The 23,321-nt window shown below is 43.5% G+C and overlaps 1 protein-coding gene across 12 annotated transcripts in view; it reads right to left on the bottom strand.

Annotated features, from left to right (window-relative positions):
• Positions 1–23,321, bottom strand: part of Rdx (radixin) — a 72,469-nt gene that overhangs the window by 14,940 nt on the left and 34,208 nt on the right. For 3 of the 12 annotated variants that reach the window (XM_063265453.1, XM_039081453.2, XM_039081452.2), the window contains exons 11-15: positions 22,238–22,398; positions 20,815–20,907; positions 18,082–18,324; positions 17,019–17,179; positions 2,109–2,201 (exon numbers count right to left, since the gene is read on the bottom strand). In XM_063265453.1, coding sequence (XP_063121523.1) covers positions 2,135–2,201; positions 17,019–17,179; positions 18,082–18,324; positions 20,815–20,907; positions 22,238–22,398 — 725 coding nt within the window. In that variant the 3' untranslated portion in view covers positions 2,109–2,134. Of the gene's footprint in view, positions 1–1,607; positions 3,872–14,775; positions 17,180–18,081; positions 18,325–20,814; positions 20,908–22,237; positions 22,399–23,321 lie in introns of those variants that run through there. The other 9 variants (XR_010053961.1, XR_010053962.1, XR_005487816.2 and 6 more) reach the window with 9 other exon arrangements.

The raw sequence follows: 23,321 nt of genomic DNA, 5'->3' as shown, positions 1-23,321 counted from the left end.
GACGGGTTGCCAAGGGCATGGCCTTGAGAGTTCTGTTCAGCGCTCTGGGAATGTTCAGGGGCTGGGGAGGAGGTAGAACTCTGTGCTGAGATGCCAGGAGGGACAGGCTGCTCTCTGACCTCAGACCAGCTGGAAGTGTCCAGGGCCTCAGAAGAACTCAACAAGAGGCTCGGGAACATTCTGACCCAGGATCATGTGATGTTACACGTGTAAAGCTGCAGTCAGGTCTTTCTGCTATGAAGAAGAGGGAGGAGAGCCTGAGGAGTGGGCTCATCCACATGGTGCACACCTCAGGTCACTTCAAGGACCCCATACAGAGAAACCTGAGGTCGGATCTAATCAGGCCTTTAGATAAAAAAAAAAAAAATCCACCCAGATCCTTGCAGAGACCCCAAGGCCTGAATGTTGAGAATGAGGAGCCCGGTGATCCACACAGGCCGCTGAGCCAGCAGCCGCCATTTGGCTAGAGTCTGGTCCTGAGACTGTAGGGGGCTCCACCGCTCAGGAAACCAGCCAGCTAAGTTCCTGTCTGTGGCTTTGGATGTCATCTCTACATTCTTGCCAGCAGAATCCCTCAGGCTGGCTGGATGACAGTTCTGAAGGGAAGCCCTAAAGACGGAAGAACCAAGGCTAAGGGGACAACTGAGTCCTTTTCCACTAACAACCGACTGCGGAGGCCGCGGCCCTTCCAAGGTTCACAACCATATGACATTTCAGGCTGAAAGAGATGGTGACTGCCAGCTCCCTCGGTCCCCTCACGAATCCATCTCTGGATAATTCAACATCTGCCATTTGAGCTTGGCGGCCCTGGTGAATCACACAAGCACCTTTTCCTCTCTTGACAACAACTGCTTGGCGACAGCCTTCCTCAAAGGCATCGCCTTGAAGGGGTAGGCACAGTCTCAGCACACGAAAGGCACTGAGACAGTAGCAGGGCATCAGCCTATTTTAATCTAGAGTTTTACTAATAAAACAAAATGGAGTAAATGTCTGTGTTGGAAGACGGGGTTTCATGGTGGGAAAATTGTGGAGAATGTTGTCTGTAGCATCCGTGAATGGTTAGAATGCATTTCCAGCAGAGATTTTTGTTCAAACACCAGGAATAAGAACAGCTGGATTCTCTGAATTTGCGGTTGGCACGCCACACCCATTTCTAAATGAGAGCGAGCAGACGCAGACGGGTGCTCTACGGCCTTCGAGCTAACCTTCAAACTGTGACCGTTTCAGTGGCATCGAGAGTTGTCTGGGTGTCTGGTGTGACCTGCGCCTCACGTCAAAGACTCTCAAACCCAAGGCTAAAGAAGTCAGTCATTTCTGGACTCCCTCCCCTGGTATGCGCATGTAATACCTGTGCCATCACACCACGGGGTGTACAAGGCACGCTGCTGTGACGGAGCCTACGTCACTTCCTCAGGCACGGCTGCAAGTGTGTCCATGTGTAACCAGGTGGGGAAAACTCCCCTGGAACATTTGGGAGACCTCAACCTGGACCCTTCCCAGTCTCTACAATAAACTGAAGTGCTGCGGTTTCATGTAGGACTAAGTAATTTTCTAACAATCTGTCGTCATGGTGAGGACGTCAAAATGATTTTTAAATACAGCCAGACTGAGGGAGGTGCATAATAACTTTATTAATAAGGCAGATGAACCAGTTCTTTGATCTTCTGACCCAACATGCAGGTACAGCATAGCTGTATGGCTTTAATACTCCGAAGAGTCACGTGTGAGGGGACACGCCTAACGCCCCATTCTCACTTATCCAGAGAGCCTTTCACAGATGCAACAAAGCGTCCTACCTAAAACAGCACTTGACCACAGTCACAGATAAAAATCTCACTTTCACAGACTCAAGCTGACAGCGAAGTGATTTATTGGAGGATGGAGTCCTTGCCTGGGGAAGAGCCTGTTGGATGCGGACTATCGAGAAGGTCAGGATGGCGCAGGATGGGACGCTATAGCACGCTGGGGCTCAGCTCCTTCAGCTTGACAGTAACTAAAGGCTCTGGTCAGCAGGTGAACAGATGTAGGTTCTAGGGGGTCCCCCAGGATCTGTGCATGTCTCCTGGGGGCATGGGATCGCGCCCGCAGCGGCTGCCAGCTATACTTACCTCATGAGGAGGGAGGCATCGTCCTGTTACATCTGCTTTATGCTGCTTTGACAAGAACGCATCTGGAACAGTGCATACAGTTTGGGTCCCCACCTTTTGAAAGAGACATCAAGAGGTTAGGAAATTGGGAGTGCAGAGGGGCACATGGGTAAGTAAGGTGGGGGTAGGGGTAGCATGCTCAGCAGTACCAAAGCTAGGGAAATCTTTGTTTTTTGTTTTGTTTTTTGGCTTGGATTATCAGAAGGCCACATGGGAAACTCAGCTGCTGACCTGATGTCCACTCTACCTCTTAAAATCTACCTTTGAAGCTCTGCTAGTGGACCGGGGAAGTAAGACTAGCGGAGGGTCCCTGAGGCAGGTGCTAGAGAGGGTTCTCTGAGAACTGCAGCAGCCATCCACAGACTGATAAGTTCCACAGCAACCACGGCTCTAAAGCCACACACACCGGAACTTTCAACAGTGGGCGTCCCTGCCTTACTGTGTAGCTGAGGGTGACCTCAAACTTCTGTTCGTCAAGATCCACCTCGTCAGTACTGGATCTCTGGGTGTGTGCCACCATCTGGTTCCGTGTGGTGCTGGCAATGGAACCCAGGGCTTCCTGCAATCTTAACAAGCGAGCTACATCCCCAGCCCAGATTTTCTGTATTACTTTACAGCTGTTCATGGCCTTGAGGGCACAGCCAGCCTGATGGACCTAACAGATTTTGTGGTACCTGCTTGGAAACCTCGAGCTGCTGTCTGTAATGAGCAAGAATTCCCAATGTACTATCACCCATCCCTAGTAGGCTGGTGTTTGAAGAGAAGCAACAAGATATCCTCACAGCTGCACTGGCACTGGCTACGGAGACCAGTGTTGGCCGAAGTGAATTCCTTATCCTCAGATACAGACCAAAGGCAAGGTGAGGGTTAACCCAACCAAGAAAGGACTGCACTGGCCACACCTACTCACCAGCCAGCTCCCCAACTAGTACTCAGCTGCATTTTCTGCACTGATGAGCTAAGCAGTTAGAAACAGAAGTCTCTGTCTCCTAGGTGGGCTGTGTACCAAAAGGCACCGGTGGGGGCTATCTCCCTATAAACTACTGTGGATGGTGGCTTTGCAGCTAGGTCACTGACCCCATAATGAAAACTGAGCCCTAAATATAGAAGAAACTCCAAATTTGTCAAATCTGGTAATAAAAGGTTAGAAATAATGAGTTACTAATAGCTTAATAATTTTCTTTAGTACTTGAGCTTGTTAAACTGAGCAGAATTAATTAGAAAATGATTAGCAATTGAAACGTGAGGACATCTTAAAGGGATTTCAAGCACTTGGAGGAAGTTAGCGGTTAGTTGACCATAGCTGGCCTTCTCTCTGTGGTGTCGAATGCCCCTTCAAATATATGGTTGGTTGTACTTTTTTTCTTGGATTGGCAGTTCTCTGGTCTCCATCATAACCGCCGCTGAGGGAGGCTTAGAAGGGCGAAGAGATGAAAAGGGAAGAAAAGCAAAGGAACTAAAGAATGATTTAACGCGCGTGTTAACGTTTAAACAAAGGGGCGGGGAGCGAAGAGAAGGGGGCGACTTGGAGAAGACAGAGCTAATAAAGGAAGCCCAGAGCAAGAGGGAAGAAATTCCCAAGCTGACCGGCAGGTGGCGCTACTACATAGCACTACGTTGAAGACCCGATCCCCTGACGGGGAGGAGAGGGAGGTACATACTGACCAGACTGGCAGGATAGTCACTGTGCAGGTGGCTCGGGACTTGTGGAGCACTGGCCATAGCTAGGACATATGTTATAGCGAGTTATTTCAAACATCAATTTGCATTAACATTAGATACATGTTCACCTAATTCAGAAGATTAACCAAATATTCTTGAAACACAGTTATCTCAATATGCATACGAATTACAGTGAGATGAATTGGAAATCCACTTTCGTTAACAAACCTCTTAGCAAACTATGAATAAGCCTATAAGAGGAAATTTCATTAATCAGGTAAAGGTCATGTCCCCAACCCCAGGACACAGTCTGGTATGTTAGAAACCTTGACCTCAAGAGAAACAGAGACCACCAGCACTCAGCACTGCATTGGAAAACCCATCCACCAAGCAGTAGAGTAGAAATGGGGAGTGCTGGGAAGACTGAAAACTGTCAGCACCGCAGAACAGAATGCCCCGAAGAACTTCTAAAACATTAAAAAGCAAAAACAAAAACAAAAACAAAAACAAAAATAGGAATTCAGGGAATGTTCTCAAGGCTAGCAGGCAAAAACTAGTTTCATTTCTCCACCCGAGCCAGACTTTCAGTCACAGCCCTTAAGAGACTGTGAGATAAGACTATCAATAATAAACCCAACAAAAGATACACATCCTTCCAACAACTTAAGCAACTTTACCTAAGCATGTGATGAAGGAAGCCAGTACACTGAGATGATGATACTGTTTCTAGGAGTCTTTAATATTATACTGATGTCATTTCTTCCAGACTAGCCTATTCAAACATTTCTCATCAGGACCTTTTTCACTTTTAAAAAACAAAACAAAGAATGAACCAACCAGACAAACAAACAAAAAACTAATTCCAAGATTTACACAAAAGAGCTGGATCTGACAGGGATTTCTTATCAGAATGAGGAGAAGAAACTTCAGAAGCAAGCTACATCAGGGATGAAGACCTGTTAAACTAAAGCAGAGTAGCACTGACCAATGATGGCCATATTGGTTACTAGAGCATCAATCATAGTGGGATATGGAAGAGGGAACAGCAGTGGCAACCAGAAGCCCTCTGTGGCAAGGAAGGGACCTGGCACCCACCTGTGTCCATCCACACTGCCTGGGAACCATGCATCAGCTGCCGGCCATGGCCTCCGCCACCAAGCCCACCTGCAGCTCCCAGGAATTTTGCTCCCAGCATGCACAGGCTCCTGCAGGAGTAGAGGACCCTACCTCACCTTCTTAGAGGCTACCCAGGTCACTCCAGGACATCCTGCACCAGCCACACAGGGGAGGGGGTGCTTTCAACCCTACTCTGACTTAGTCCTCTCCTGGACATTGTAAATCACCTCCCCTGAAAGAAACAGGGAGGACATTAGCCAGCAAACTAGTCCAGGTGTGCAGTGTAGAAGCAAAGATAAGAAAATACAAGACATCATGCCTCCCGAACAAGTCTCTAATCCCATAATAATGCCACCTAACAAAAATGACCAGAAGGACTACCATACAAAGAATTCAAAAGAATGATATTACTGTGTTCAGGTTACTCAAGACACGATAGCCATAAAGAGGGAAGGAAGGAAGGAAGGAAGGAAGGAAGGAAGGAAGGAAGGAAGGAGGGAGGGAGGGAGGGAGGGAGGGAGGGAGGGATAAGAAAGGGGGGTGACAAGGAAGTTAACCCAGGATATGAAAATAGGAGACAAAAAGAGAATTACTGAAGAGAGCCCAACTTAAATGGTGCTGGGAATAAAAACTTTAAGAAGCCAGATGTAAATCGCAGTGAGAAGCCTCACCAGTAGTGTGGACCATGCTACAATCGGGGCAGGAAGACGTAGTAGAAGAATCAGATTGCTTAGCAAGGGCCATGTCTGTCAGACCCTCAAAGCCGGTGCTAGAAGGTCTTCCAAGGGCAGGCCCTGGCCTTCACTACAGCCAAGTAAACCCCCACTGTGACCCTATCAACAGTGGCGACAGCTGAGAAGTCCACGACACTCACCATCTGTGGCCTTGTCTATAAGTGCAGGGTCTCACTATTAGCCTTGGCAAGCCGAGAATTTATTATATAAATTTGTTATGTAAAAACTAGCCTCAGATTAAGGAGCTCTTCCAACCTCCCACTCCCAAGTGTTGGATAAGGTGGGAGCCATCTGCATCGCTACAGATTCTTGAACCCAGAGAACCGGCCTGTGGAGTAAGCAAATCTAATTTGTCTTCCCAACAGTTTTGGTTCTAACCATGACCTAAGCTTTTTTTCCCATTGCTTACAAATCTAAAGCCTTCCTAAAGATTTAAAAATAAAAAAAAATGAAATATACCTATAAATGAAGGCATGCTAAAACCTAGGCCTGCTCCCATACATGCTAGCTATTGGCCACACGCAGGACAGTAATTAACTGGCTCATGAAGGCAAAACCTTACAATTTCTGGCCACACCATGTGTGGTAGCTCACATCTGTGTAATCCTAGCACTCAGGAAAGCAAAGCAAGAGTTCAAGCCCAGCCTAGGCTACACAGTGAGCCCTTGTCTCACACAAAAGGTCATTTGTCAACCCTTGCTCTGGTTCGATAACCTGCACCTACGAACCTCAATGCATCTCTAGTGATTCTCTCTTAACAGTGGAGTTTTCATCCTAATTCCCCCAAGTAAAAATGCTACAGTTTAAAAGAGACATAAAGGTAAATTAGATCCATGTTTACCTGGAGACACAGAACATCTGTAAAATGTTACTATGTTGGGTTTTTTTTTTTTCTTTTCAAATATCTGACTAAGGCACGGACAACTGACTTTATTGACAACTGACTTTATAATCACACTCAGTTCTGAGAGTTCACTTAATATTCTTGTTACACACGGCCTTCTAGTTCACAGCTACAGGGAACTACTGTACTGTTCAAGCCACAGCTGACCTCACTCCTCAGGCTGCAAGATCCTACACACACACACCCCCATACCCCTGCCGGGCTTCCTTCCTCCCCTATGATGTCACACTTCAGGCAGCCCCCTTCCCCCAGGGCTTCCTTCCTCCCTCAACCTTCCCTCCAATGTGACGACCTCTTGCATTCTCTCCAGCCTGATTTTAGTCCTTAGGCCCCAATTCCTGCTGAGTCCTGAAACACTTTACTCAACACCTAGTAGGGATCGGCATGAGCCTGTTTTTATCTCCCCCTTCGTTCCTGCACTCTCTATAGACATACGTTTAAAAAGAATTTCATACGGAAGTGCTGAATCTGCATCCATCATTCCCATCGTCTCCTGCCAGCTTCTTCCTGTGTCCTGCCCACTCCCTCAAGCTCATGGCCTCCTCTTTAATTACTGCTCCATATGTGCACACGTGTACATACACAGTTTGCCAAGCGCACTTAGTGTTGCTCCTGTGTGTATGTTTAGGCCGACCTTGGGAGGATAACCCATCAGAGGGCTCATCCTTGGAAGAGAATGAGTCTCCTGCTCTCGACAGCCATTCGTTGACTATGGCTCTTCACCTCTTGGGAGCATTTGCCTCTTTCTGAGTTGGGGAGCTTTAACAGGCAATGAAAAGACGCATTCTCTCCCCATGCAAGGGCCAGTCACCTATCTCAGTTTGCATCGAAGCCACATTCACCTCATCTTGAAGCAGCAGCAGGAGCCTCGTCGACCATTGATGGTTCTCATTTTCAGTCACTGCCACTCTGTTACTTTTGAATGGAGGGTTCAGCCTGGCCTCTGACGGTTACTCACTCAGTGTGTGCAGACAAGACCAGCCCACAAGGGCATTCAAGCATCGTGACATATACAGAACACATAGACATATAGATCTGGACAAGTACAGTTCCCACTGCAGCACAAACCAAAGTTCAATGTAGACTCTGCCATGATGGCTGTTGTCTTTGGACAAACTACACAGTACTGAGTAACTCACCTACCTTCAATCCGCCTGCAGCCTTCCTGACACATTTCTGTGGATAAGGCAGAGGTGCCCTTTCTCCAGGCAGGCACATCCCTGTGCATAGCTAATTACTGGGCCAATACCACTTGTACCTCTGACCTAGCGTACCTTCACCTTCTGTCCCTCAAACTTCTACTGAAACACTTTGCACCTAACTCTGGGAATCATGCCGTCTCCAAGGCAAAACTGCTCGGTGTAAATGTGGCCTAAACCCTGGGAACTAGGAAAGACATGGTCTGGTCCCTTTCCAACTTATTACACCAGTCTCCTCTGACTTTGTTCAGCCATCGGTCATAACCCTTCCCTTCTTTTCCTGAAGCCAGACCAGCCCTTTTTTGCCTAAAGGCCTTCCGTGTGCTATTCTCTCTTCCAGGAAGCTTGCAGCAAAGACTGAATCTGCTGTCCAATGGGATCCTTTGGGTAAGCAGGTAGATTGTGCTTGGCTTGATAAGCTTCTTCAGTTGTGAAACAAGAGGCCAATTTCACACATTCTGGGAGCATCTACTATTTTATTGAAATAATCACCCCCAGTTCTGAGAATCAGCTTAGCATTCTTCTCCAGACATGCAGATTACCTGAGGTGAGCCTGTGTACCTCACTTCCCAAGGCCTCCCTCCCTGTTTTCCCTCTGATCCTAGCTACTGTTTCTAGATGTCTTTCTGACTTATCTGGGAAGATAAGAAGGCACTGCCTTTTGGTAGGGCTCCTGTGTCTGCAGAAACATGTGTGTTCCCAGAGTTCCTGACTAGAGTTCTGGCTAGGCCCAGAGCACCTACCGCCCTGACTTAAGTGAAGGAGAGGGAAGGATATTTCTCTCCCTTCAAGTGACATCTTACATACCACCTGTCATGGGTTAAGTGGAAAGAAAATAGGACAATGATTGTTGAATGTGGGCCATGTCACGCAATTAAACCTAGTACTGAAATGTGCAGCACCTTAATTTTGCTTAATAATGCCCTTTGCTTTTCCTCCAGAAAGTGAGGTCATTAGGGCAAGGGCTTATGTCACGATGATGTCCTGAATGGCTAGTATATGGTGTCTGGAAGGTTCTCAGCACTGAAATATTTGAACGAATGCATGCAAGTTCTCTCCCCACCAAAGACCTTCAGCAGCAGTTCAATAGATTTTAATCTTCCACCTTGACTAATCCTGACCCACCCAAGGCAGCTCAGCTCTACTCAGCTCTACCCTTTACCCAGCTCCAGAGCAGGCTTCTGTCCCTAAATTCAATCCCTGCCCACAGAGCTGATGCCCTTGGTCCCAGCATGTAGCTACCCACAAGTGCCACACTGCCGCCTCTGTGCAAACTGCCATGGAGAGCGGCTCTCCATGTCTGCTAGTGTGGCTTTGTCTAAGGGCAGAGGGTCGGGGGTGACCACACTGACATCTAGTCTAGCGGACATCAGCGGGAGACTGAACGTGTCTGACTGCTTGCCACTGATCTCTACTCTTCCGCTTCCTCCTGCCTGCACTCTTAGCTCATCTGTGAATCCTCCAGGCCTTGTCATTAGTAAGTGTTCCCAACAAGATTATGAAGTAACAGAATCATTTAAGTGCCACATGGAGAATAATTACTCCATGGTGATCACCACTTTGCTGGCGATAAGCCTGTGGGTTTGGGCAGGAAGTGCCAGGTGGATGGAGTTCATGCTGCAGTGTCAGCTTTAGGCCCTGGGAGAGACCCAGGACGGTTAGAGCGCACACTCCCCTGCTCTTTGAGACTTGAGGATCACAGAGCTTTATGAGAAACACCTTCCACCAGCCAACTGTCTCCCATGCCAGCGTGACAACCGGTGACAGCGCCCTGTCCTGGGGCCCTGGAGCTTGAAGGGGAGTCAATCTTCTGCAGGGTTTGAGCTCTTCCCTCTCCATGTTCCTCTGCTTGGCAGCTGTGTTGCTGCTCCGCACGGTTCTGCCTAACCCCATTTTCTTCTAGCATTTCCCCTGGATTCCATCAGCAGCCTAAACTGCCCATCCAACCTACTTCCCCACATGACTTTCCTGGGTCACACGCTGCCTTCTGAACCTTAGCCTGGAATGCTTCAATAAGAACAGGCAGCAGCAGCCTGTTGTCTCTCAGTCTATCTGGACCTTGATAGATTTGCATATATAGTTTCTTTGATCTCTTGTGCTTATAGAAATTTCCAGAATTGATTGCCCAAAGACACTGCAGCTAGTAAATAACTATAGCAGTGCCCTCTGAAATAATCACCACTGTGTCACATCTTAATGACGAGGATCTTCACAGTGACCCACAGAAGCTGGCTCTCTAGTCCCTAGAAACCTGTTCAAGGAACGCCTTCCAGTCATGAGATCATCAGGGTCCTCTGGGAGCACAGAATTTCTTTAATAGGCACCAGATTGAGGTAACAGCTTTTCAACTACACAGAAGAATTGAAAAGTGCATGGATATTAGCCAACATTAGCCGGTAGTTTTTAAAAACACATCTGAAGTCAAAATTATCCATTTCTGACAAGTGCTCTGACAAGGCGATCTGACTCAAAACTATGAACACAGTAGTCAGAATCATGACACAGCATACTGTTAAGACTTGAATCAGGACCCAGAATCTCTAACTGTAGTTCACCAGGCATCCTCCCACAAAAAGTCAACACAGTCAGAAAAAGGTCCTATGAGTCCCCAAACAGGTCATTCAGAAAAGAAGCAGAAGAAAAGAGTATCGCTACACAGTCTTCCTGCTGGCTAACTGCTGAACGCCAACTCCAGGCTTTCTTTAACCTCTGTACTTTTTCATTGTGGAGCACATTGCAACATTAGTTATCAAAGCCACCAGTCGTCCTTGAATCAAACTAACGTACCCTGGCACGTTTCCCAGTTGCACGCATGTATCCTGGCAGCGTCCTTCCTGGCTCTCGTCCTCCAGTCAGTATGTGGTGACTCACATTTCCCACTCGATTCTCAAGTCTACAGACTGGCTCCCATCTTGCCTTTCTTTAGTGAGGTCTTCACCAAAGCCTGCCCTTCCTAAGTCAAGCATACAGTAGCCCGTAATCCCAGCACTTCAGAGGAGGCTGAAGCAGGAATATTGACATTGAGTACAAGGGAGAGCCTGTCTTAATAAACAAGAATTCTACATCTCTGTTCCTTCTTTATGAAAAGATAGTAGTACGAGAGTTTTAAAAAAAAAAAAGCTAATCATAGAATTACCATCTGATTCAGCAATTCCATTTACGGAATATGATATTTTCATACCAAAGTTCTCAGCGCCATTAGTAAAAATATGGAAATAATATGGTTAGTGTAATGATAAAAACGTGGACAATACTCAAATGCCAACTGACCAGTAAATGGATAAAATGTGGGACCTTTATTCAACCTCAACAAGAAATAAAACACCGTAAAACATAAATATCACGTGAGGTGAAATGCACGAAGTATGCCAGACACAAATGGACAAATATGTATGGTTTACTTTGATAAGGTGCCTAGAAACCCCACAATTCAGACAGAAAAGGCCAACAGTAGCTACCAAGAACTAAGAAGAGCTGTCACTGAGTGGGTACGGCTTCAGCATGGATGACATTCTGCAGACAGAGGCTGGCGGTGGACGTACAACAGTGGCAATCTGGCGATCTAACACTGTGCCCTTGAGATGAGTAAAACCACTCGCTTCACCTTACACAAGGTTTAACACGAATCCAACCCATACTCAACCGAAAACTCTAACTCCATTAAACTCTTGTCTAACCCACATGCTGCTGGCTACGCCATTTGACAGGGTTATCAGCTGGGTTTGAATCTTAAGTTAAAACCTGGAGCTTCTTCTCTTAGGATCTCTTTAGTAACCAGTGTTTAATGCCCATGAAGTGGACACTGTAAGTTATCAGAGAACAAGCATCCCTGGGACCCATACCCAGTACTCATGGTCTCGGCCACTATGTCTAGGTATCTCTACCACCTTTCAGCCAATATCGTTAGCACTTAAATGACTGTACTAATGGAGCAGTAACATAGAAGACTCAATGCTACATCTCAGTTTCACAGGTTCTGTAGTACGGATAGGAGTGGGGGAGAGGGAGACTGCCTTGGGATTCTAAGAAATGCATGTATTTCTAGGTCTAAGATAACACGCAAATTGAGAACAGGAAAAGGTTATATGTATTTTGACGGTGTGAAAAGAATCCACATGTAGTCAGGGATGTTTCCAAATCATCTGAGCATCTCAAGTCCTTACCACATGTCTGCTACTAGGCATTGGCTGTAAGAGGAAAGGCTAGGCCAGTACCATCAGTCTCTAGGAACAAATCTGATGACATGCGTAGATATCAAAATAGAATCCAAGTGACAAAATCAAAATGGACAATTAAGATATGGAAATAAAGGGGAACTTCAAAGACTGGAGTAACCCGTTAGCTATAAGCAGGGAAGAACCTAGGCATGCAAAAATAAGAGAGCAACTACAAGGTACTGGCATTTTAAAAGCCAACTGATACTGTGACCAAGAAACGCAAACTGATGTAAAAGCTAAGATAAATTAATACTTGAAGGCCATGGTCACTCTTATCTTGCTTCAAAAGTCCTCAAATGTAGCAGGCAATTAATTAAAAAATAACTTTGATTAAATGAAGGTTACTAAGAATGCAGAACCACTGTGTGCTCAGGAGCTCCGTAGACAAGACACAAAGGTGACCTAATAGGCTTTCTTAGTTGGGCTATGAAGTTCTATGAGATAAAGTAAATATTTCAGTGCTTAAGGCAGTGCGTGAGCATGAACACCTCGCCCCCCCTCAAGGGAGTGTTTCTAAGAAGAAAATGTCTTGCTTATGGCTTATAAGCTTGAGTCAGGACATCTGGTTCATACAACAGAAAGTGCTGGAGACAGAGCAGGGGTCACAGCCTTTCCCATTAGGAAATGGCAGTCCTTAAATTCCTCAAAGATGGGCTCATCATTAAGAGATAGTAAGTCTACTCAGGAAAAATAGTAGGAGTTAATAGTATTTAACTGGAAAACCAAGGTTGGAAATGGTAAGCTTGCACATCATAGCTATTCTACTATGTAGGAAGCACAGCCGGGGCTGGGGGGTGGGAGGTGGTGCTCCTGGTGTTTTACTTAGCAGGATGAACGGACAGGGCTGCAGTTAGCCTAGACTGGCCTTCAACAAGAGTGGACCCAAGGATGACCTTCACATTCTCCTGCCTTCCCCTCCTGAATTCTGGGATTACAGGAGTGTAGATGCCACACATGGCTTTGGGCGTTTGAGGAGACCATCACTCTATCTGACACAACTGCCTCATTGGTCAGTTAGCAAATTAATGCAAATTTAATAACCCCTTATATGTTACTTCAAGTTTTAATATTTAAAAGATGAGATTTCATTGGGTACATATAGGTGTAGATTTGATGTTCATCTTTTTGTTTCTTAAAACATTCCAGATCTTTAAGGTAAAAAATAGAAGTTGCTCTAAACTACGACAGCCACTGTTCTATGTATAGTAAAATTTCCAATAATGTGTCAAGCTTAAAAACAGTAATTCTAGTTCTAAAAAAGGTTCTCTAAAATTAAAAAAAAAGAGTAAGTAAAACATTCTATAAAAATGTCTTTGCTTATCACAGGAGGGAGGAAGGGAGGGTCTTGGGTAAGAGAGGACAGGAAGGGAAAGAGGGGAACATGATAAGGTATGGGGTGGAGGAAAATGATTGAAGCCGAGAGCCAGCAGAAAGAATAGAAACAGGCGTCCTCGGGAGATAGGAGGTTGGAGGGACCCTCAAGAATATACCAGGTACCTGGGAGGTGAGAGACTCTCAGGACTCAAAGGGAGGGACCTTAGATGAAATGCCCTACAGTGGGGAGAGGGAACTTGTAGAGCCCACCTCCAGCAGAAAGACAAGTCATCAAGTGGAGGAATGGAGTTGCCATACCACAGTCAAAAACTCTGACCCTTAACTGTTCCTTTTCTGAAAGGACTGCAGATAAAAATGGAGAGGAGCCTGAGGAAAAGGAGGTCCAGGAACAGGCCCAAAGTGGGTTCTAGCTCAAGGGGAGGTCTCAAGGCCTAAGGCTATGGAGCACTCACAAAAAGGGGCCTATCATGACTGCCCTCTGAAAGACCCAACAAGCAGCTGAAAGCAGCAGATACAGATATTTACACACAACCAATGAACAGAAGCTGCTGACCCTTCTGGTTGAATTAGGGAAAAGCTGGAGGAAGCTGAAGAGGAGGGTGACCCAGTAGGAGGACCAGCAGTCTCCACTAACCTGGATCCTCGAGATCTCTCAGACACTGGACCACCAACCAGGCAGCACACATCAGCTGATATGAGGACCCCCAAAACATATTGTAGAGGACTCCCGGATCTGGATTCAGTAGGAGAAGATGCACCTAACCCTCAAGAGACTGGAGGCCCCAGGGAGTGGGGAGGTCTGGTTGAGTGGGAACATCCTCATGAAGAGAGGGGGAAGCAGTGGGGGTTGGGAGAAGGCACAGGATGTGGAATAGTCAGAGGGTGGACCGGGAGGGGAATAAAATTTGGAGCATAAAAAAAAGATTAAATTAAAAAAAAAAAAAGTCATTGCTTTTCAAGATCAGTGAAATCACTGCCTACTCCTGGAGAGAGAAAGAACAGTTGTTGGCTTTTAAAGTGTTCTAGATGAGAGCCATTACTTTTTTATTTATGAATATATGCTAAGTATTAGTGAGAGACTATCTAAAAGGCAATTCTACATTTATGGCACCTGCTCTGACACAGCTTTCATAAGACTATTGTCTGAATAAAGGCACCCAGCATAAAGTAGAGCGCACCAGAGATTTAACAGTGGGAGGAATCAAGAGTGAAACCCTGCCTTCCTTCCCTGGGAAGAAGAATCTGGATGGAGAAAAATAAAGCAGTGCCTGAATTCCAAATCCCGGGGTGGCAGAGATGTGAGTCACTGTGACCTCCACAGTAAGAGGAGGGGATAAAGAGCACACTTGTGAGCATTCAAGCTTTGTCCCTAAAGACATCACATAGTTCACGGCTCAAATGACAAGTTCAAGGGCTGTGTGAGAAAACCATGTTAAATAACAACAGTGGACCTCAAAGACATGAGCTTTTGTCACTTTATTGTTAACCAATGAATATTATCCAAAATTAGAGATGTAATTGTAATTTACTTGTACAACATGAAATTATGCTAATGGGAAATTACCAAATACTCATTAGTGTGTTTTCACATTGCTATATGAACATGTGCTCTCAACTGCTAATGATAAACGTTATAACTGATTCGATCACTATGAAAACCCATTTTGCAAATGGCTGTCCCTGTTTAGAAAAATTCATATAGCTATAAAAATGGACTAAACCCACTTTAATCCTAACCTACAAATAGACTATTAACAGCAAATATAACTGGTAGCCTCTCAACACTGTAACAACTGGTGCAGCGATAATGTACACAATGCAAATAGAAAAGAAAACAGTAAAACCCGAGGGAAGTCGATTCTTTTAGCAATAAGGACTATTACTCTGATGCTTTGGAAAAGTGAACACTCATACTTCAAAGTCTGAGTGGTAAGGCTGACCGTCTCTCCCTCTCACATGTGGAAGGCAATTCCCTCGCTGATTTTGAAGCATGTGCACAACCACTGTACAACAGTCACTTCAAGGTTAACCAGTTGTCTTTTGTCCTACAGAGTCCAAAAAATATATTAACCCTTTCTTTTTTATAATGTTTGCCCAAATTAATCCTTTTTAAGTCAGCAAAAAAAATCAAAATTAAAAAAAAAAAAAGCACAAAACCAAGTTGAATCTACTGTGCGTGAAAACTGCTTAATAAAATGTAATTGTAATCGGTAAGTGTTAAGTCTGAGTGCATAATACCAAATGGAAAGGAGCTGAACCACACAGAGAAAACAAGGCTTTCTGGAGCTTCAAATTCAGGGGCTTCATGATCAGAGAATGTAAGAGCATCTTTCTAGCTGGAAAAGACTTCTTCAGTAAGACATAATTGAAATAAAATTTGCTTTTAGAGATTGCAAAGAAAATAGGCAGTGATTTAGAAACCAAATATGCTAAAATGGTGTTACCCATCCCATCAAGAATGAAGAGTGGGAATGCTTCACGTGCTGCAAAGGCAATGTCTTTCTCACAAAGGGTCACTTCCTCAGACACAGAACACCCTCAGGGAACAGCATTTACCAGTGAGAATATACAATCTAAACACGAATCAGAGCCCCACAAGTCAACAAAGAGGCAGTTAGAACATAAGCACTGGAATCTCAAACCTATATTCAATGAGAGACATGATTGAGACTGCCCATGGGTAACAGACATGCAGCACACAGACTGGGTGAGCAGTCACCATGTGTGGAGTGAGGTAGTAGTATGTTCTTGGAACTGATCCATATGCCACCCTTGCAGAAAGGCCAAGGTTTGGTTGGTTTTTTCCCCTTCAACAATCGGAATCAGCTATCATCAACAGTTATCTTCTGTTGGACATCTGTGTTTCTAATCAACCTAAGAACAAAACTTGAATTTTTTTCAGAGATCACGTACTTGCAGGCAGTGTTTCATCAATAATTTTCCTAGAAAAAACTGCCTAGTGGCTATGTCTCTAAAGTGACAGGCAAGGAAAGCCACCAGAGGACTACAGGATGTGAGACACCATCACTCAACTTATCAGAGATGACTGTACTTAAGTAAAGCAAACATTCAATCAGGTAAGGGATCTCTGTAATAATTAACCACCGCTGCATACTCTGCTGTCCAACCTTCTAATTGCCTTGTGATGTAGCCTCATGTCTGTCTGTTTGCCCCGCTATCTCATTTTAAAAACCTCCAGTAAGTGATCTGTGTGACACCAGAATTACAGCTCTAGCATGACAAGGCATGAGAAGGCCACACTGACAAAACATGAGAATGAACATGGAGATGTATGTAGCCTACAACATGGAAAGGGCAAAGAAAATGGAGTTCATTAACTAAACATGCACTGAAATGTCCACCATTATCCTAAAATGTACACAGTGCTCAAAGCACACACACATTTGTCAGACATGGTCATTAGTGTTAATAGTCAACCGAGAAAGAGGAAACAAAAAGTGAAAAATGTACAAAAAGGTGACAGAATGCCATTATCCATTCCCTGGACAAAAGAAAAGTGACCACACATGACATCACACTGCTGCTTAATGCTGAAGCGCGCCCCTCGGGTTCTGCTAGTGAGCACAGTCAACTGTCTGAGTGCTTTGGCAAGGCGGGATGCATCGCACTGCACCCGCACAGGCCTGCTTTTCTCTGCTGTGGTTCAGCTCAGGGAGGACATGGATCACAAGAACGGCTCTCACATTGCTTCAAACTCATCGATGCGCTGCTTGGTGTTGCCTTGTCGAATCTGCCGCAGAGTCTTGTACTTATCACGGCCTGCCTTGACGTTCTCAGCATGGAGAACATCATTCTGTGTCTTCTTGGTTTCATCTCTCGCTTGGGCTAATTCTGAACTTAATGCCTGCATTAAAAAAACAATTACAATTCCATAAAGTTATGAAAATTATAACAATAGGTTAAAGATGAAAAAAATACATGTATAACAAACCTGACTTTTTAATATATTAATTTTTCAACTGTGGAATGGTTTCTGGATGATATTCAAGCTTTTTATTTTTATTTCGTGTGCATTAGTGTTTCGCTTGCATATGTGTGTTGGATCCCCTAAAACCAGCTATACAGACAGCTGTGAGCCGCCATATGGGTCTGGGAATTGAATCCAGGTTCTCTGAAAGAACAGACAGGGCTTTTAACCTCTGTGCCGACTTCTCCAGCACAAAAGCATCCTTTTTTTAGTAACTGTGATGCTAGGAAAGGAAGCCCAAGGTCTTTCTTTAGTCGTCGGCCATGACATTTTATATATTCTGAACTACTTTAAATTTCTTATATCTAATACATGAAACAACTGATCAAGTTCAATGCAGTCATTTTAAAGGAAAGAGACTGAAAGATTTAAAAACAATGGACTTTTTCTCTAGAAATTTTAATACAGTTAATGTAACCATTCTTTTGCTTTAGTAAGATTTAACCAACTTAAAAATTAGGTAATTTTTAAACTACTGAATAACACTAAATTTTCTATTCTGACCTAATAATGTACATTCAATAAATAGATCTTTTGTGATTATAAAATATGAATAACTCCAATGATATATTTTCAATAAAGGGTGAAGTATCAAGTATTGTTTTATACAGCACTAGAATACTTTCTTCCTTTGAAAATGAGCCAATCAGCAAAGGCCCTTGCTAATAGGGCTGTAATAATAGAAGCGATAAGAAACTGTCACAAGCCAATCAGGAGGCTGACTTAAGTGGAGACTGCAACGTTTTAGATGTGCACACAGCTTGGGCTGTCATCAGTACCTGGAGCTGCTTCTTCACGCGTTCGTTCTTCTGGGTCTCCGTCACCCGCTCCTCCTCGCTCCTGTGGTTCGTCACGCCCTCACTGGACAGCTCGGCGCTGGCCTCGGCACTGTGCTCGTCCTGCTCATCATGCTCGTTCTCTGTGGGAGGGACGACTGCGGGAGGGGGCGGCGGAGGGGGCGCACACATCACAGTTTTTAACTCTTCTTTGGTCTTTTCCAAGTCTTCCTGAGCTGCAAAAGCCTGAACATTAAAAATAAGTGTGTGAAACGAGTAACAAAAAATGATTTATTCTGTCTCTATAACAAAAACTACATCTTGAAGTAATAGGTCCTTTTAATAAAAGCTCCAGAATTCCAGCAGGTAGGAGGCATAAACATTTAAAATTATTAATCCAGGTTTATTCTTTGTTCCTGTAACTGTTGTAAATGCTTGGTCAAAAACAACTTAATGGGTAGAATGCTGAGAAATGTCATACTTAATAGATTACATTTGAGCCACAAGCAGGAAAATACAACAGTCAATGGAGGAGTCAGAATGTCATTACTGTAAACACAGTGGTCAATTAAATCACTAACCTCATGATGGGTTAACTAGACAGTGCCATCTCACATGATAGATACAACATAACATATACAAAGCACTGATATGTGGGGAACAATACTTCCTGGGTTGCCTGGACAGCCCTGCTTCACAGTCTTGTCCTATGTCTTCCTATTGAGAACACGGACGATTCTCTAAAGGCTCCTCAACTATGGAGGTCTCCTCTAACAATTCCTTAAGGAAATCCTCAGGATACAGAGAAAAGGGATGACACCATGAGAAAACAAAGAGACACACACACAAAGAAGGGCATCCTACAGGCCCTCGGCAAATCAGTATCAGTAGAGAGGGTCTATTCTGTGCTAAGATTTAAAGCAAACAGACTCTTAACTCCTGCCTTGCACACAGCAGAGCAACCTACTTATAAATTACCAACCTTGTTGGCTAAATTTTAAAATCTAACACTAGGATGAAAATTCAATAAAAATAAGTTATATAGATGGAAAGATTTCATTTCAAATATATACATATATAACTTATATATAAGCAGGAGTAGAAAAGTATATACTCTAATGTTTTAAAATAACATCCTAGCTTAATGGACTATGATTTTCTTTTTATACTAACTTACACTAATATAAAATTTTTAATTTATTTATAGAACTTGAAGCTGTAATATGTTTTTAAGGTTTGTGTCTCTAAAATCCATAAAGCATCCTTTAAACCAGGTCTACAAAATTCTCACAACAAAAGCAAAATAATGGGGAGACTAACCATTTCATCCTTTTTCTACTTATTATTTTACTATATACACATGTAATATAAAATGTCCCAAAAAAACCGAACTTCTACAAAGAAATTTTGTTTTATCTTGTTGTTAGGATTTATTTATTTATTTTAGGTGCACTGGTGTTTTGCCTATGTGCATGTGAGGATGCAGGATCCTCTGGAGTTATAAACAGCTGTGAGCTGCTATGGGGGTGTCACAGATTGAACACAGGTTCTCTAGAAGAGCTGCCAATGTTCCTAACCACGGCGACATCTCTCCAGCCCTCTACAGAAAAATTTAAGAGTAGAATAAACCATTTTATACAGGAAGAGTATTTTATTGTAGAAAAACCACTACATATCCCCTGTATCTTCCTTGGGTATAAAAATTATAACTGCACAGACAAGTTGATGGTACTGAATTAAACCCATCCCTCTAGTTATAAACTTGATTTTGCACTGTGAATTCTATTAGAAATCTTGCGGTATCCACTGCTCCCTTAAGATCTATCTGTAGAGGCAGTTAAAGGCTGCTGGGGAAAGGCGTTCACAAGGCCCACCTCTCCCTAAGGAGCAGGAGTTAATGCTCATTGAGACCTCTAGAAGGGTAGCCACCAGCAAGCTGTCCTGGCTCCTGGAAGATTTCACACTAACACTCACTGGTCCAGGAAAAGTAGAAGACACACTAAGTGGGAAGAGCAGGATCAGACTGGATAGGATAAGCATATATGAAAATGCCATGTCCATGTAGAATTAAAGCATGCAAACAAAACCCAAAACTCTTACTAGTAGCAAAACTACAGCCTTCCATCAACCTCACCTCCTGTAGCCTGCTGTCCTGACGGTCTCAGCCTATCACAGTTTAACTCTTCCACTCTACTCTTCATTACTGTATCCTTCAGACATTTATTTAAGCATCCAAACCACGCTGCTAAGTTGTTGTCGTTAATACGATCACACGTAATTGTGCTACCTGTACTCTGAAATCTTCACTGATATTTACACACACAATCCACCAATTTGCATCAGTAGACCATTTATTTAAAGTCCCCTCTAACTCAATCTTCTATTAATTAACTTTTCACCATACCTACTTTTTTGTGACCTTATCCTTGGTTTTTAGCTATTTACTGACTGTTCTCAAATCTGATACATACACTCCTACTACTTATAACCATTCAATCTGTTCTTTCTGGAACAACTATCAACACTTCAGCCTTTAATCTGATTCCCCAAAACTAGCTTATTCCCAAAGACCCAAAGTAAATGCTTATGAATTTCCTGACCAGCTCTTATGTATTCCCCAGGGTCTGGGCATATGCTGATGTCACATCACCTCTATAGAGTCAGCACATGGACCGCTGGGCTCACTGACAGAGTGGCTATGCAGGAAAAGCTAGCACACAACGCAACAGTGATTACTTTATGCTGCCACTCCGTAGCTTCCTCTTCCTTTTTCTTCTTGGCTTCTTCTAAAAGTGCAATCTTGGCAGTGAATTCGGCAAGTTCTGCTGCCTAAAATTAAAATATTTATATATCATCAATACTAGAGGCAATAATATTTTTAATATTCTTTTAATTTTTTTAATCAAAAACTTTAAGCTTGGGCTGTTTTAAGTTCCCATTTTTAAAAAGGTAGTATTTCCTAAAGGTCTTAAGTAGTTGGCTTGTAGTAGGTACTTGAGATAAAGAGGAACAGAACGTAAAGTTAAAAGATGTTATTTTATAGATAAGCAATGACTTATGTTTCAGCAGTAAGAACTGAAAAGTGTCCAAGCGCTGTGTTTTGAACCTTTGTCACTGAACAAATAATTACATGATGCTCTGCAGTGAGCAGTCCCATCTTCAAAGAGCAACTGACAGGCGTGCTGTCACACACCTGGCATCAAACCTTGCATGGTCCTTAGAAGGTGGAAGCAGAAGGATCAAGAGTACAAAGCCAGCCCAGAAGCCACCCCAGGTTAGTAGCAAAGCTTTGTCTACAAACAGGTTTAGAAGACACGTAGTGAATAAACACCTAAATTAATAAGCATATTTAGAAACTTCCCTGTGTTACATACACTTTCATTATTTGGAAGCATGTTAAATAAACAGAACTCCAACTAACTGGCTTATAGCCATCACACAGAAACCAAACAAGCTGTGTCAATTTATCTAAAGCACAGGATGCCATGTGGCCTCTGTAGAGGTTCTCAACCTGTGGGTCATGACCCCTTTGAGGGTTGACCAACCCTTTCACAGGGTTACCTAAGACCATTAGAAAACCGATAGCTACGTTACAATACACAACAGCAGCAAAATTACAGTTACAAAGTAACAACTAAAATAATTTTATGGATTGTGGACACCACAACATGAACTATATTAAAGCATTCCAGCTTTAGGACAATGAGAACCAGTGGTCCAAATGAATGAACTCTTTTGTGGGCCATAGGCTCCATTCAAGAGAAAACCACCAACAGAATATATTATTGAAAGAAAATCAATTTTCATTAAAAAAAAAAAAAAAAAAAGAACTAGAAGATACAAATGCATATAACCAGGGGTTGGGGATTTAGCTCAGTGGTAGAGCACTTGCCTAGCAAGTACAAGGCCCTGGGTTCGGTCCTCAGCCCCGGGAAAAAAAAAAGAATAAAAAAAAAAAAATGCACATAACCTTTTACCTTTTATCCTGTTTGGTTTTCAGTTTCATTTTTTAATTTTATCTGGCAGAAATAAAACATCCGATTTCTGTCACTTTGTTACTATCCTTGTGGCATGCTTTTGAGAAGGGATCATACCCTTGGGTCCGTGGTCATGCCATGTATTTACTCGTTTTGCTTTTTCTGAGAATAAACAGCCTTACCAGCTGCTCCTGGTTCTTCATTTGGTCAGCAGCTTGCTTGGCTATTGCGGACTTGGCCTCTTCCGCAGCCCGGCGCTCCCTGTCTAGCCGCTCTGCCTCCTCTTTTGCTCGCTGGCGCTCCTGCTCCAGTTCCAGGGCTTTCCGAGTCTGTTCTTCTAGTTCTGAAATGTTTCACCCAGCCCACAAACATGGGTTAACTTCAACCATCCTCATTACAGCAAGACACCAAAATGTGTAGTTTTAAAGATCAGTGACTAAATATGCAACAAACATTCCCATTTTAACCTGGTAAACAGTAATAATTTTTACATAATTTATGGTTCAAGTTGTGTCAAAAGGCTAAAAGCACATACTTAATTTTCTAAGTCTCTAACTTTAAGTTTTGACCTGAAAAAATTAGCAAAGTTAGGGAATTGGGTGGAATGGCTCAAGAGAACTCTTGCCTAGATGTACAGGCCCAGGGTGCAATCCCTAAAACTATCCAAAGACTGAGCTGTTTATCTTAATAGAAATCTATAAATCAATGCATTTTAAGAATAATGATGCTAGCTTAGCAGTACAAGCCCTGTCTAGTACACAAGATGCTCCTAGGTTCAGTTCTTAGTACCAGGACAAAATACATTGAGTCTTACCTACACTAACCACAGGCAGAGTAACCCATCTGAAATGCATGGGGATTCAAAGTGTTTTGGATCTTTTCACTATTTAATATATGTAGTGGGAGAATTTGGAGCTAAGGCTTACTCTAATGTGAGATGCACTGGTTTCCTATGTCCGAACCTGAAGGTAACCCGATGGAGTACATCCAGTGTCTCCGCACAAGTGAGATCCACTACATGTTTAAGTTTCACTTGTGACAGTATGTAAGTTCAAAACATTTATTTCACAATTGGGGAAATCAAGATCTTTATATTATATTTTTGATAAGTTATCAGCAATCTTGACTGGCTGTTTGAGGTTAAATTTGAGAAAGCAACTCAACACAGAAGCTCTCACATGGCTGAAGACATAATGAGGTGATGGACAAGCATTGCAATCTGACAAGCATTGTATCAGGCATAAGTTTCTTTCTTATCCCAGTAAA

The sequence above is a fragment of the Rattus norvegicus genome, chromosome 8 (assembly GCF_036323735.1).
Source record: "Rattus norvegicus strain BN/NHsdMcwi chromosome 8, GRCr8, whole genome shotgun sequence".
NCBI lineage: Eukaryota > Metazoa > Chordata > Mammalia > Rodentia > Muridae > Rattus > Rattus norvegicus.
Note: the sequence above shows the minus strand (reverse complement) of the source record. Positions and strands in the feature narration are given on the sequence as shown.